General features: G+C 58.8%; 2 protein-coding genes across 7 annotated transcripts; one reads left to right on the top strand and one right to left on the bottom strand.

Moving 5' to 3' along the window:
* The first annotated feature begins 58 nt into the window (after nucleotides 1-58).
* Nucleotides 59-3,514, top strand: Egfl8 (EGF like domain multiple 8). 3 transcript variants are annotated; one of them, XM_052164400.1, is made up of 8 exons: nucleotides 59-1,462; nucleotides 1,644-1,766; nucleotides 1,859-1,968; nucleotides 2,053-2,148; nucleotides 2,268-2,438; nucleotides 2,514-2,596; nucleotides 2,675-2,828; nucleotides 3,001-3,514. In XM_052164400.1, the coding sequence occupies exons 1-8, from the start codon at nucleotides 1,362-1,364 to the stop codon at nucleotides 3,042-3,044; spliced, it is 882 nt and encodes a 293-aa protein (XP_052020360.1). In that variant the 5' UTR covers nucleotides 59-1,361; the 3' UTR covers nucleotides 3,045-3,514. The 3 variants fall into 3 exon arrangements, with proteins under 3 accessions (XP_052020360.1, XP_052020359.1, XP_052020361.1); XM_052164399.1 differs by having other exon boundaries at nucleotides 1,370-1,766; XM_052164401.1 differs by lacking the exon at nucleotides 2,268-2,438 and having other exon boundaries at nucleotides 1,370-1,766.
* Nucleotides 3,357-12,255, bottom strand: Agpat1 (1-acylglycerol-3-phosphate O-acyltransferase 1). 4 transcript variants are annotated; one of them, XM_052164406.1, is made up of 7 exons: nucleotides 12,084-12,255; nucleotides 6,166-6,365; nucleotides 5,650-5,783; nucleotides 5,279-5,454; nucleotides 5,050-5,145; nucleotides 4,881-4,953; nucleotides 3,357-4,503 (listed from the first exon to the last, which is right to left on the bottom strand). In XM_052164406.1, the coding sequence occupies exons 2-7, from the start codon at nucleotides 6,354-6,356 to the stop codon at nucleotides 4,319-4,321; spliced, it is 855 nt and encodes a 284-aa protein (XP_052020366.1). In that variant the 5' UTR covers nucleotides 6,357-6,365; nucleotides 12,084-12,255; the 3' UTR covers nucleotides 3,357-4,318. The 4 variants fall into 4 exon arrangements, with proteins under 4 accessions (XP_052020366.1, XP_052020363.1, XP_052020365.1 ...); XM_052164403.1 differs by lacking the exon at nucleotides 12,084-12,255 and adding an exon at nucleotides 11,521-11,746; XM_052164405.1 differs by lacking the exon at nucleotides 12,084-12,255 and adding an exon at nucleotides 11,034-11,173.
* Nucleotides 12,256-12,505: the final 250 nt, after the last annotated feature.

Raw genomic sequence — 12,505 nt, 5'->3', positions numbered from 1 at the left:
CAGGTGAGGGAGACCTGGGCTCCCCCTAGAGGGTGGGGATAGAGAGCCTGGGGCCTGGATGCCCGGATGCTTGGTCTGGGGTGGGGACCCCCTCCGTGTTTCCTTCCTCTCAATGCCCATTCTGTGTGGGTTCCTGACTCTGCGGGTTCTTTCCTGCTGAAGACAATTCTCTTCCTGTCCCAGCCTAGGGTTAGGGGCTAAGCTCCAGGCTCTGCCAGTTTGGGCCTCAGCCTCATGGGTGAAATTGTCCTGCCACCCCCAGACTAGAGGAGGGGCTGAGGGTCAGGGTGCACATGTGTCATCCCCTTTGACCTTTGGAGGCCAGGACTGGGTGAGGGGCTGTACACTGAGTCTCCCTCTGCCTGGGAGGAGGAATTTAGGCTGAGACAATAGGGCCCTGTCTGTTCTGGCTTGGGGGTGGTGCCCCTCAGCCCCCAACAAATGCCATGGAGAGATGGAGACAGTTTTCCCCTTGGCGCCTTGGGCTGCCCCTGCCCTTCTGTGACGGCTGCTTTCTTCCCTCAGATAATCTGGCCTACTTGGCCATGACCTGCTCCTGCTTTGTCTCCCGCCCTCTCTCCCTGTCCTCCCGTTATTCCACAGTCTGTTAGACTGAAGGGAGTGGGGGTACTGGTTGCTTTTAGAGCCGAGAGCTTCTGATTTGGGGGCCTCTGAAAATTGTGCAGGTCCTGCTGGGCGAATGGCACTTAGCTGAAGAGAAGGTGAGGAAGGCAGGGCCAACCAGCCTGAGTCTGAGGAGCTAGGGGGAGGGAGGCTGCCTCGTGGTCCAGCCCCTATGCATCTTCTCAACCAGAGAGGCCCACCCGCCAGTCAGCGGCTGGGGCTGGGGCTGGGGCTGCAGCCACTTCAGTCTCCTGGACAGGGGGAAACAGGTAGGAAGAGGAGAAGCAGGGACGCAGGGAGAGGAGGTCGGGTGGGAGACCTGGCATCACTTCACCTTCCGGTGTGGTCGAGGGAGGGGGTGGGAGGCTTCTGAGTGAAAGGTGTCTGGGGTACGTGCGAGGGTATGGGAGAGCAGTGGTGGAGATGCGTTCTGGATGTTTGGGTTGGGGTGGAAGGTGTGTACACTTGTGAGGATGACGTACTAAGGCAGTGTTGCAAGGGATGTGCACGAAGGCCAGTCATGGGGGCTGAGTGGATTAGGGTGAGCCTCGCTGAGGACGGAGGGAGGGGTCACGCCTTGGTACTGGCAGGGCACGTCGGTTCGGTGTGCAGGCCGACACAGACCATGTGAGTGCCTCGGAAAGTCAATGTCCTGACCTCAGACTGCCTTAGGAGGGCCTCACCTAGAGAGCTGAAGAGAAGGTAACCGCTTGCCCGCCGCCCTCAGAGTGAGAGCCATGGGGCCCTGGGCCGAACTGTGTGCTTTCCTACGGGCACTCTCCTTCCTCCTGGTACTGACAACAGGCAAAGGGGCCAAAGGAGGACCAGTCAAAGAAAGGTGACAGCCAATGGGGAGAGCCCGGGAGGTATTTGCTGGGGTCGGGTTTAGCAGGGGGTAATAGACAAAAGTTCAGAATGAAGGTGAGATGCCAGGATGGGGTGTGTGTGGGGTGCCTGATCTTGACTGAGGTGCTGAGAGTGCGACACACTGACACACCTCCTCCCTGGCGTGCCTGCAGTTTGGGAGTGTGCTCCAAGCAGTCGCTGCTGGTTCCCCTCTATTACAATGAGTCCTACAGTCAGCCGCTGTATAAACCCTACCTGACCCTGTGTGCAGGAAGGCGCGTCTGTAGCACCTACAGGTAAGAGGTGAAGCCCCAGGACTCCCGGGTCTCAAGGGAGCCAGGGCCAGGGTGGGTACCCAGAATTCTGAGCCTGCTCCCATGTGTTCTAGGACCACGTACCGTGTGGCCTGGCGGGAGGTGAGGCGGGAGATACGACAGACACATGTCGTGTGCTGCCAGGGCTGGAAGAAGCCACACCCAGGCGCTCTCACCTGTGAAGGTGAGGTGGAGACTTTGGGCTGTGGGAGGCATGCAGGGGAGCTGGCCGTGTCTGGCCTTAACTGTCTTCTCAAATGTGCCCCAGCCATCTGCTCCAAGCCTTGCCTTAATGGAGGTGTCTGCACCGGACCAGACCGGTGCGAGTGTGCCCCAGGCTGGGGAGGGAAGCACTGCCACGTGGGTGAGTTCTCCCTGCCCGCCCCCCTCCCCCCCAGCAACGGGGTTGGTTCTGGGATCTGGATCACCCCACCCACCCTGGCGTCCTGCCCCCTTCAGCTCTCTCCGCTTTCTGGTGACTAGATGTGGATGAATGCAGGACCAGCCTTACCCTCTGCTCCCATGGCTGTCTCAACACTCTGGGCAGCTTCACCTGCGGCTGCCCGCACCCCCTGGTGCTGGGTCCAGATGGACGCACCTGTGCAGGGGGGCCTCCAGAGTCCTCGACAAGTGCCGGAGTCCTCAATGTGGCGGGTGGGTGTGGGCACCTGTGGGGTGGGCCTGGTCTGCCCAGCTGGGAGGCCACGCTTGCCTTTTCCTTTGTCCTAGTTCGGGAAGCAGAGAGCAGCAAGGAGCGTGCCCTGAGGCGGGAGGTTGCAGAGCTTCGTGGCCGGCTGGAGAGGCTGGAGCAGGTGTGCAGCTGGGAGCCGCATGGGTGCCAGGGTTCCTGGGACCTTGCCAGCATCCCGAGGAACCGCTTTCCTTTGTAGTGGGCCACACAGGCTGGGGCCTGGGTTCGAGCGGTGCTGCCCATGCCCCCTGAAGAGCTGCAGCCTGAGCAGGTGGCCGAGCTTTGGGGCCGGGGCGACAGGATCGAGTCCCTCAGCGACCAGGTGCTGCTACTGGAGGAAAGGCTGGGTGCCTGTGAGTCTCCTCCTCCCTGATTGAAGACCCAGACTCAAGTCAGCATTTCACTCTGAAGCCCTCCCACACTGCCCTAGTCCTCAAGCCACTTGTGTATTGTTGGGTGACCATAGGACCCTCCCTCATGGCCAGGGAGCCCCTCCAGACCACAGCCACCTTTGTCTCTAACCAGGTTCCTGTGAAGACAACAGCCTGGGCCCAAGCCTGCGTGGATGAGGAGAAATGCCCGCAGCAGCTGAAGTCCCCAACTTACACAGAAGCTATGCCTGCTAACCTGGGATCAGCTGGGGTCCCCAACTTACACAGAAGCTATGCCTGCTAACCTGGGATCAGCTGGGGTCCCCAACTTACACAGAAGCTATGCCTGCTAACCTGGGATCAGCTGGGGTCCCCAACTTACATAGAAGCTATGCCTGCTAACCTGGGATCAGCTGGGGTCCCCAACTCACACAGAAGCTATGCCTGCTAACCTGGATCAGAAGATCTGAGTATCAACCACTGAGGTGCAACAGGCCGCAGAGAACCCCATGTCTCTCTTTCTCTTTATTTTCAGTTTCTTGCTGTTATCCAGATAATAAAAACCAACCACACAAAACTGGATCCCACCCGTTCCTTCTTCCCCCAGCCTACCTCCTGGGTTTTAGGAATGGGTCTAGAATGGGAGGCAAGGGTGGCCAATGCCACTGGGAGGAAATGAAAATTGGCTCAGAGAGGGGAGGTACCTCAAAAAAAAAAAAAAGAGAGAGAGAGAAATAAATTAAGCGCCCTCCTCTCCCTCTCATCAGGGTCAGGTTCTTCTCCCTAAGGCCCCAGGGAGCAGAGAGCAGCTTCTGGCATGTGCCTCTCCAGAATTTGGTTAGATGGTCATGGGCCAGGACCCTGAAGACCACTACCTGGGACGGGGGGCAGGGGGGAGGCTAGGGGAAGCAGAAATTGGCATCTGGAGTGTGCTCAGCCCCTGGCACAGGCAGGGATGAGACCTCTGAGTTACAAGAGCCAGCCCCATGGAGGGTGACAGTGCTGAGGCAGTCAGTCCCCAGGTGAGCCTGTGAGGAGTGTCAGGTTCAGCTTCCGCCACAGGCTGAGGAGTCCTCACCAGCAGATGGACGTGGGGGTGAAAGATGGACTGTTGTAGAGAACGGAGGAGTCCACTGTCCGGTGTAGGGCGGAGGCAGAGAGGGCCACGAAGAGACCACTAGGGAACGGATGGGATGGAATGTTTCCCACCCTTGTATCGGATGAGCCACTTGAGATGAGGGGAGGCGATTGTCCCACAAGACAAGATGGCGGGTGGGGCTTGGAGTGGAGACTGCACCCACGCAGGAGAGTCCATGGGTGGGGCAGGGGAAGAGCACGGAGTGATGTTCATTTCAGAAGTTGAGGATTCCAAAAGGAGAAGTAGGGAATGGGGACCCGGGAAGAGGGCCTGGCCCTGCCTCAGGCCCTGGGTCGGAGGTGACAGGGAGGAAGAAGGGGAGGATGGGTGGAGCTCAGAGCCGGGCCTCGCCCGCCCCCACAGGCTTCTTCAGACAGTCGCCACCACCCAGGCCATCAGTGGAGATCTCGCGGAAGACGGTGAGCATGGAGTGCCGGACTCTGTCTGCCAGAGCTGGGACGTCGTCTGGTGTCAGCCCTTCTGTGGGCACTGGGGGCAGCACCCGCACCTGACATCGTCCTGGTGGGGTGAGGAACAGCATCCTGTGTGACCAGCACTCTGGGATCTCAGCCCACAGTAGGGCAATCCCGCCACTACGCATTCCTCCACCTTCCTTGTTCTGGCCAACAGCTGACAAAATCCCCTGGCCTCTGTCTGGGCCTCTGCCTGTCTGCACTGCCACATGCGGCCAGTGTTCAGAACGTCATCGGTCCAGCTCGGCACACGCTGGCTTCACCGTCCCTCCCAGACTGTAACCATCCTCTTGGAGAGAAGAGCACTATCTACCTGGCATGTCCAGCAGCTACGTAAGATCCCCCACCTCAGGGACACTCCCCAGTCTCCCATAAACTTCTTGGCTACACCCTGGCCAGAGGCGTCCATCCTGGAGAACTCACCGGAGGTGAAGCGTCGTTCCTTTTTGGAGTAGAAGTCTTGATAGGAGGACATGACGATGGGGATGATGGGGACCTGGGAGGAGGCAGAGCAGTGAGCACCCACGTCCTGGGTGGGGAGGGGCGGGTCTGGGTGCCAACGGGTGGGCGGGCGGGCGGGTGCTGTCATCACCTGGGCCTGGACTGCAAGGTGGAAGGCGCCTCGTTTGAAGGGCAGCATGGAGCCATTATGGTTTCTTGTTCCTTCGGGAAAAACCCAGACTCTCACCTGAGGGGAGGCAGGCCATAAACGCTAAGGAAGGCCGGCAGCTGTTGCGCTGACAAGGACACAGCGCTGACTGGTGGCTGGCAACCATTCACTGAGAGTGGATGTCCCCAAACCCTAGCTGAGGAAGACTCACATCCTGGGTGAGCAGGGTCTGGGCCACCTCAGACATGACACTGATGGCGTCTCCTGTGCGTTTCCGGTCAATGAAGATGACTCCCGCCAGCCAGCAGGCCAGCCCGGCAGAGCCAGCCCACAGCAGCTCGCGCTTGGCAATGGGCACACAGCGATCTGGCAGTACCTCCATCATTCCTTGGTGGGGTGGGGTGGGGGATGGATCAGGGCCCAAGCAGCGTGGTAGGAGGCACCACACCCACCCCAAGGACCCCCCAACATACACGCAGACCCGCCCCAGGAGAGGGAGACTGGAGGAAGAGGAGGGAAAGGCAGGTGTGGGAGGCGCCAGGAGAGGAGGCTTGGCTAGAGGACTGGGCCCTGAGGCCTCACCAAGCAGGTCGAGGGAGCTCTGGTGGTTGGAGACGACAACGTAGGGCTGCGTGGGAGGGAAGTGGTGAGCCCCCCGCACCTCCACTCGGATCCCATACAGGTATTTGACGTGGAGCAGCAGCAGACGCAAGATCCTGTGGGGTCACGGCAAGGAGGCCCAGTGGGACCCACCGACAGCCACTTGCCTGCCTCTGCGCCCCTTCCTCCTCCTCACATTCTGGCCACCTCCGTCCTCTCCCCCACCCTTTGTCTCTGGGTTTATGTGTTCTTCTCCCCTGCAAATCTTTCACTCCCTTCTCCCCTCAACACCCACCACTTCTTGCCCCTCTGATTCTTTTTTTTTTTTTTTTTGACTTGGTTTTTTCAAGACAGGGTTTCTCTGTGTAGCCCTGCCTGTCCTAGAACTCACTCTGTAGACCAGGCTGGCCTCGAACTCAGAAATCCACCTGCCTCTGCCTCCCGAGTGGTGGGATTCCAGGTGTGCGCCCCACCGCCCGGTGCCCCTCCGACTCTTACTTCATGTTCTCGACGTTACGTCCTCGCACGGCGCATACGGGGATGGCGAGGATGGCCAGGAAGAGGATCCAGCCGTTGTAGAAGGCCATCTTCAAGAAATACTTGGCACTGGAGCTGCAGAACCACAGGGTGGACAGCAGGAGGAGCAGCAGCAGCAGCAGCGCCGTCCAGGCCCCGGGCCACAGCTCCATTCTGGTCACCTGTGGACGGGAGGAACCAGGTTAATGGGGCACAGTGGGCAAAGCTGAAAGCCATTCCAAGGATCCAGAATTGGGGGGAACCCAGTCAGACAGCGCTTCTCAGCTGCTCCAGGACTCTAGATGCAGACAGACAGAGCCCCGGACACCTGCACTCCGGTAAATAGGGGGACAGCAGTGAGTGGCAGTGGTGGCTAACACAGTGGCTGGGAAGTACTATGTTTTTTGAGGCAAAGTTTCAACCACTTCAACCCGACCTGGAACTCTGCAGCTCACAGCAGCCTCTAACATAGCGGCCGACACTCCTCTGTCTCCTACATGCGGAGTGAACAGGCATGGGGCACCACGACCTGCTCTGGACAGGTAGTCTATAGGGGTGCCGTTCACTTCCAACGGAGGACTGAGACTGTTAGATGCACCCAGGCTCTTAAGGATTCTGGGTGAGAAACAGACATGTGAACCACCCCACTAATACTCACCCCACCTCCCAGTGCAGGGCCCTGCTCATGCGAAGGGAGAGTTCTACCACCTGACCTAATCTTTTACCGATTTCTCTGGTTCTGCTGCCTTCCGCTGAAGATACCAATAGAATGAACATCACTGTTTCTCTTTGCCTTTTAATACTGTGGTTATCAAAAGTTTAAAACGGAAGGGCAGCTGTTTTATGTCTGGTGGACAGCACTGCTCTGTGTTAAACTCTTATGTATGGTCCACATAGAAGTTTACAATTTGCATCACTGGTTTCACAGGAAATGGTTCCAGGAAAGACCTTTACCTCAGGCCAACCAGCTCTTCCTTGGCAACAACTTCTAGGTGAACCCTAATCATCGTGTGCTCCAGAACCCTACTACACTGTCACTGCATGGACGCGCGTGCGCGCGCGCACACACACACACATGTACACACTCATGAACACACAAACACACGAGCACACACACTCATGCACACTCCAGATGTGGAGACAGTGCTCAACAAACTGCTGTGGTTCAAGTGGCAAGAACAGAGGCTCATGTCACAGATACAAAAGTCTCGGCATGCAAAGGCTAATACATTCACACACGAACACACATTTACTACCTAACATGGTGACAAATACGGTAAATTCATGTCTAGAAAACTCTCCTCTCCCCAGGAGGAGACCTTTGTGTCCCTGGTAAGCCCAACATACCAATGTGCTTCCACAGACAGGCAACCAAACCCACCCTTCCCGTCTCTCCTTCTAGCCCCAAGGAGGCAGTGAGGGCAGGTCGGGCAGGTTGTGTGAGAGGTTGTATCAAGGAAACAGTGAAAGGAACTTTTAATTCCCTGCCAGGACAGGAGGAGGCTCAAGCAGGAAGAAATGCAGGAGTGTGCAGGACCTGCCCTCTGGGCCCTTCCTCTTTACCCCCTCTGCTCCTCTCCTGGAGGAAGCCTCACAGGTGATAGATAACAAGGCAGTTCTGTACCTGTCTCTCCATGTTGGCCTAAGGCTCTTCCCTCAGAGGAAAGCCCGCCCCACCCTCACTCCCCAGAGCTGGAAACAGTGGGCTTTCTAACTGCTCTGCCCAGCACCGTCAATCCCCGGGCTGTACACTGCTTGCGGTCAGTGTGCCCTCCTCCCCTCCTCACATGGCTGCCGGGGATGCTGTATCTCAGTCTGAGCATCTGTCTCTCCAAAAGGCCTTTCTTGAAAGGCTGACTTGCACTTCTCTGACCCCATCTCCAAAACAATTTCCTTCACGTGCCCAGATCTGCCACGAGACCTCCCTGCTTCGTGCCTTGACCACACTGTTCCCTCTGGCTGGCACGCCCTGCCTCCTCTGGCATCACACAACACAGCGCTACTTCCCCACTGTCTTTTGGGATGAGGACAGGCCCATGTTGTCATTACAAGTTTTCTTAATCGCCCCTGCATATCCCCAGATTGGTGGTGGACTGGAGCTCCCGCCTGCACCTCCTGTGCTGGGACCAAAGGTATGTGCCACCACGCTGGCACGATCAGTGGCTGTCGAGGCGTGGAAATATAAACCTGTGTGCCTCACCCACACATCATGAGCCCCGGCACCAGGCCAACCCGTATGTTAACGTGCCTTCCAGGTAAGTATGCCGCTCACTGGCCTTGCCAACTGCTGATGGTGAGAACACGCTTTGGGTAAACGCTCACTGGCTTTCTTTCTGCCCAGCTTCCTCCAGACTGTACGAGACTCCGGGCTAGGGATTATCTCTTATTTCCAGTGCCTAGACAGAAGCAGGTACAAATGGTGCTCGGCAAATCTTGGTGAAGGGATTATTTGGCCATAGACATGACCACAATTGTTCAGCTAATGCTGCACAGCACGGCTCTTGTTCCTGCTTCTCTCATTTCGCTTCTGTAGTGCCCGAGATTTTGAGTGCTGGGCAAGTGCCCTCCTCTGGGCTGTACTTGCAAGCCCAGGGATGGGCGGCTCTGACCGGCATCGATGGTTACCTTCTTTAGGTATATTAAATAGGAAAGGTCACCTCCCCCTCCCCCACCAAATACTGGTAACAACAAGCCTTAGAGCAACCCACTGTAAATATGCTGGGACATAGGGAAGCCACAGTGCCGGGAGCCACATCACGGAGATGCCATGTCATATAGTATGCACAACGGGTCCAACGTGACACCACACTCTCGTCATCAAAGGTGCCAACCCTGCGAAGAGTGGGGCACAGAGAGTGGTCCACCATGAATACGGGCTCTGGGGGCTCACCACAGACAGGCTTGCATTAAGCTGTGACTCAGGCTATAAACTCGGCCCACGGAGAGAAACAGACGTGGAGACAGGTCTGGTGGTCAGCAGAGCAAGGGAAGAACGGTCCTTTGGGACATGGGTGTTGTGACACATGCATGTAAGGAATACCAGGCTAGCCTTGGCTAAATGTCAAGCTCAAGGCCAGTGTAAGGTATGTGAGACTGCCAAGGAGTGCGGAGGGTAAAAAGGAAGAAAAGTAAACGAACCTTAGCTGGGCATGGTGGGCATAAAGAACCCTTAGCTGGACATGGTGGGCATGCGCTTTTAATCCAGCACTCAGAAAGCAGAGACAGGTGAACTTGAGGCTAGCCAGGACTAACTACACAGAAACTGTCTCAAAACAAAACAAAAGATAGTTTGCCGGATTAACAACACTTGTGTAACGAACGCTTGGTCGGATGAAGGGATCATGTTTAGACAGAAATGACTGAACATCCATAAACACATTGGAATGCCAAGTGGGCATACAATCAATCACACTGACGACAAATAAATGGCAGGGGCGACCAGTACACGCCACGGTTGTGCCACACCGTCCATCCTGTCGTCACACCACGGGGCATGCAGACCTGCGGTGAGAACCACGTCTAGTAAAACAGGCTACTGTGGTCACAACAGGGCTGAAGCCACTGAATCCCACACAGGAAGGAGACTCCTGCACTCTCTGGAACTGAACACCTGTGAGGCCCGACTGAGTCGAACGGGAAGACAGAGAGCATGTGGGCAACATGGAAACGCCCCACAGGTGAAGCATGCCACGTCCTCACACACATCTGACACTGGACCGTGTCACAAACTCAACTTGAGGCATGGGCGTCTGGACGTCATTCCCTACAGCCCGTGGACGCTATGCACTCGGAGCCCCCACAGACACTCGCGTGTGGGTTACTACGGGTCTCTGCGTGGAAGGCGGCTCCGACAGAAGTGCTCTGTGCCTGGAGGTTAGCGGGTGCCTGTCGGCATTCCTCGGAAGCGCCCTGGCCTCGCCGACACCCAGAAGTCATGTGGGGCCACCACGGCAGGAGGGAGGGCTGGGGACCAGAGGGGAATCCCCTCTGCGAGGCTCGTCCCCTGGTCCACACCCCCGTCCCTCTCGCCCGCCTCTTGCACCGGGAGCCAGTCCCCTGCCCGCGCCGCTCCCGTTCTTCCGCTCAGGCCCCTCTCCCCAGCAACCTCGGCCCCAGCCGGCCCTCCCGGCCCCATCGCTCCCCATCCCCGTCCCGCTCAGCCCCCTCCTCCCGCGGCCTCCCACCCCCTTCCCGCCCACACCTCAATGGGGCGGGGAGCCTGGGGGACGGGCCCCCTCCCCAGCCAGGCTGCGGCAGCGGTGGTGGCGGCTGGCTGTGTCTCGGTCTCGGTGTCGGTGCCAAGGGGGCGACAGGATTTGGGGATGTCCTAGCCCCGGCCGATGGAGGGGTGGTGGGAGTGGGAAGCTGGGCCCATAGCGGTAGGACTGGTGGGGGGCCGTACCCCGACACCCTCCCTCCCTCCCTGCCGGCTCTCTGAGGGCCGGGGCTACTGCCGCCGCTATCTCCCCCACCCCTCCCAGCGCCCGCTGACTTCCGGGGCTGGCCAGGAAGTGGGGGGCTATGATGGGCAGCGGGCCTCGCCAATCGCCTTTCCCGAGACCCGCGTCTCCTCCCGGCGCCTGCCAGGCCTCTCGCCGGCCCCGCCCCGGGGAGCTCAGTGGAGCTCGCGGCCGGCCGCGGTCGGCTTCGTCGCTCGGTCCGCCGGTTTCGGCGCCTGCGACCCTGGCTCCCTCCCTGCTCTGCTCCTCTTGCATCCAGCTTCGCTCGCACGCTCCCCGACCCCGTTGCCGTTCTTTGAGCCCCAGCGCTGTGTAACCCTAGGATCCCCAAACATCCCCGACCCCGCGCCTTTCCTGTCCCCCGTTCTATCACAAACGTTTATGAAGTACCTTCTCAACTCAAGCATTAGGTGCACCTTTTTTGTTCAGGCCTCCGGCTTTCCCTGAATGGCTCTCCAGCTTTCTGTCCGCTCGCCCTTTGTCCCGGGTCTCCATCTCCTCCACCCACCGCTGGTCTTTAGAGATAAAGGGGCCTCTGACCTCCTCTCCCTCTCCAGCCTGTTTGCCTACGTACTTGTACTTTGCTAGTTCTTCATTCACCCGGTCCGAGCAGCCCCTCCCCCGCCCCCCGCCCCGGCGGCGGCTGGCTGGCTTTGGCGGAGTGTGCTTGTAACCGCGGGACGGAGCGCCTGGGGCACGAGTGTCCGAGTTTGAGGCTGCAGTGGAGACTTGTAAGAAGCGAAGTCCTTGCTTTCGGTGGAATCTGAGCAAGAAAACACTGCTTCCTAAGGGCGATCGAATGATGGGGTGCGCCACGTATCCGACTGGCCAAACCCCACTTCCCTCTTCAGACTCTGGACCGGTCCATCGCGCCTACCTCCATATTCGCCACTTGAGCATCTAAAGCTCTTCACCACGCCGATGGATCCTCGCTTCTCCGTACCTCCTTCTCTATGGAGAGTCCCAGTCTCTCCCCTTTCTTTATTCCTCAGTCACACAGGCCCTTTTATCAAGGCACTGGATAATCCTTAGCTAGCTTGCTCTGGTCTCCCGCCCATGGACAGACACCTTTGCCCCTGGATGATGGGCATGGCTTGGTGAAGAGCCCTTGGTCGTGAAAGGACTGTTACCTAATTCTGGGCCTTGGGCCGCAGGGAGGGAGGGTCCCTGAGTGCTGGGAAGGCCCAGGCTGCCAGCAGTCCTGCCAGGAAGGAGATCCAAATCTCTGCGGGGCAAGTGACAGGGAAGGGGCGGATCTACTCCATCCCGCGCCGCGCGGGTCACCTAAGGGTCGGGCTCTGCCCTCGGGGCGCCCACTCGTAAGGGGGTGGAACCAGTCCTCTCCTGCTTTTAAGGCTTAGGACGGGGCTGAGGTCGCCGCGGCAGGCTGTGTCACATCACAACGGTGGGCCCGTGGCTCGGCGCTGCTGTGACAATCACCTAGAGAGGCCGAGTCGTCCAACCGAGGGAGTGGGGTCACCACCAGCGCCACAGGCCGACGGCCGCACCATCCACGCGTCGGGCTAACCCCAGCTCGGCTCCCCGCTTCTCCGAGAGGGAGGGGCGGACTCGAGGTCTTCCCCCTACGTCACCCAAGGAGGCCGGAGCCATCTTGAACCCTGCGACCCCGGGACTTCTGCCCTTCCCTCTCCCCCGCCCACCCCGCCCGCACCGGCTGTCCAGGTCTCGGCCAATCAGCAGCGAAGTAAACCGCCCAATCAAACGGAGAGAGAGTCCCCGCGGAAAGACCCGGATGAGGCCGAGCCAAGGCCTTTGAACTGTGGGCCCCGTCAATAGCGGAGGGGTTGCCATGGTGACAAGCTAGAGTGAAGGGGTGGGACTGGAGTCGGCACGGCCTTCGT

Source organism: Apodemus sylvaticus, chromosome 19 (assembly GCF_947179515.1).
Source record: "Apodemus sylvaticus chromosome 19, mApoSyl1.1, whole genome shotgun sequence".
Taxonomy (NCBI): Eukaryota; Metazoa; Chordata; class Mammalia; order Rodentia; family Muridae; genus Apodemus; species Apodemus sylvaticus.
This window is presented reverse-complemented; position numbering and strand designations above follow the sequence as displayed.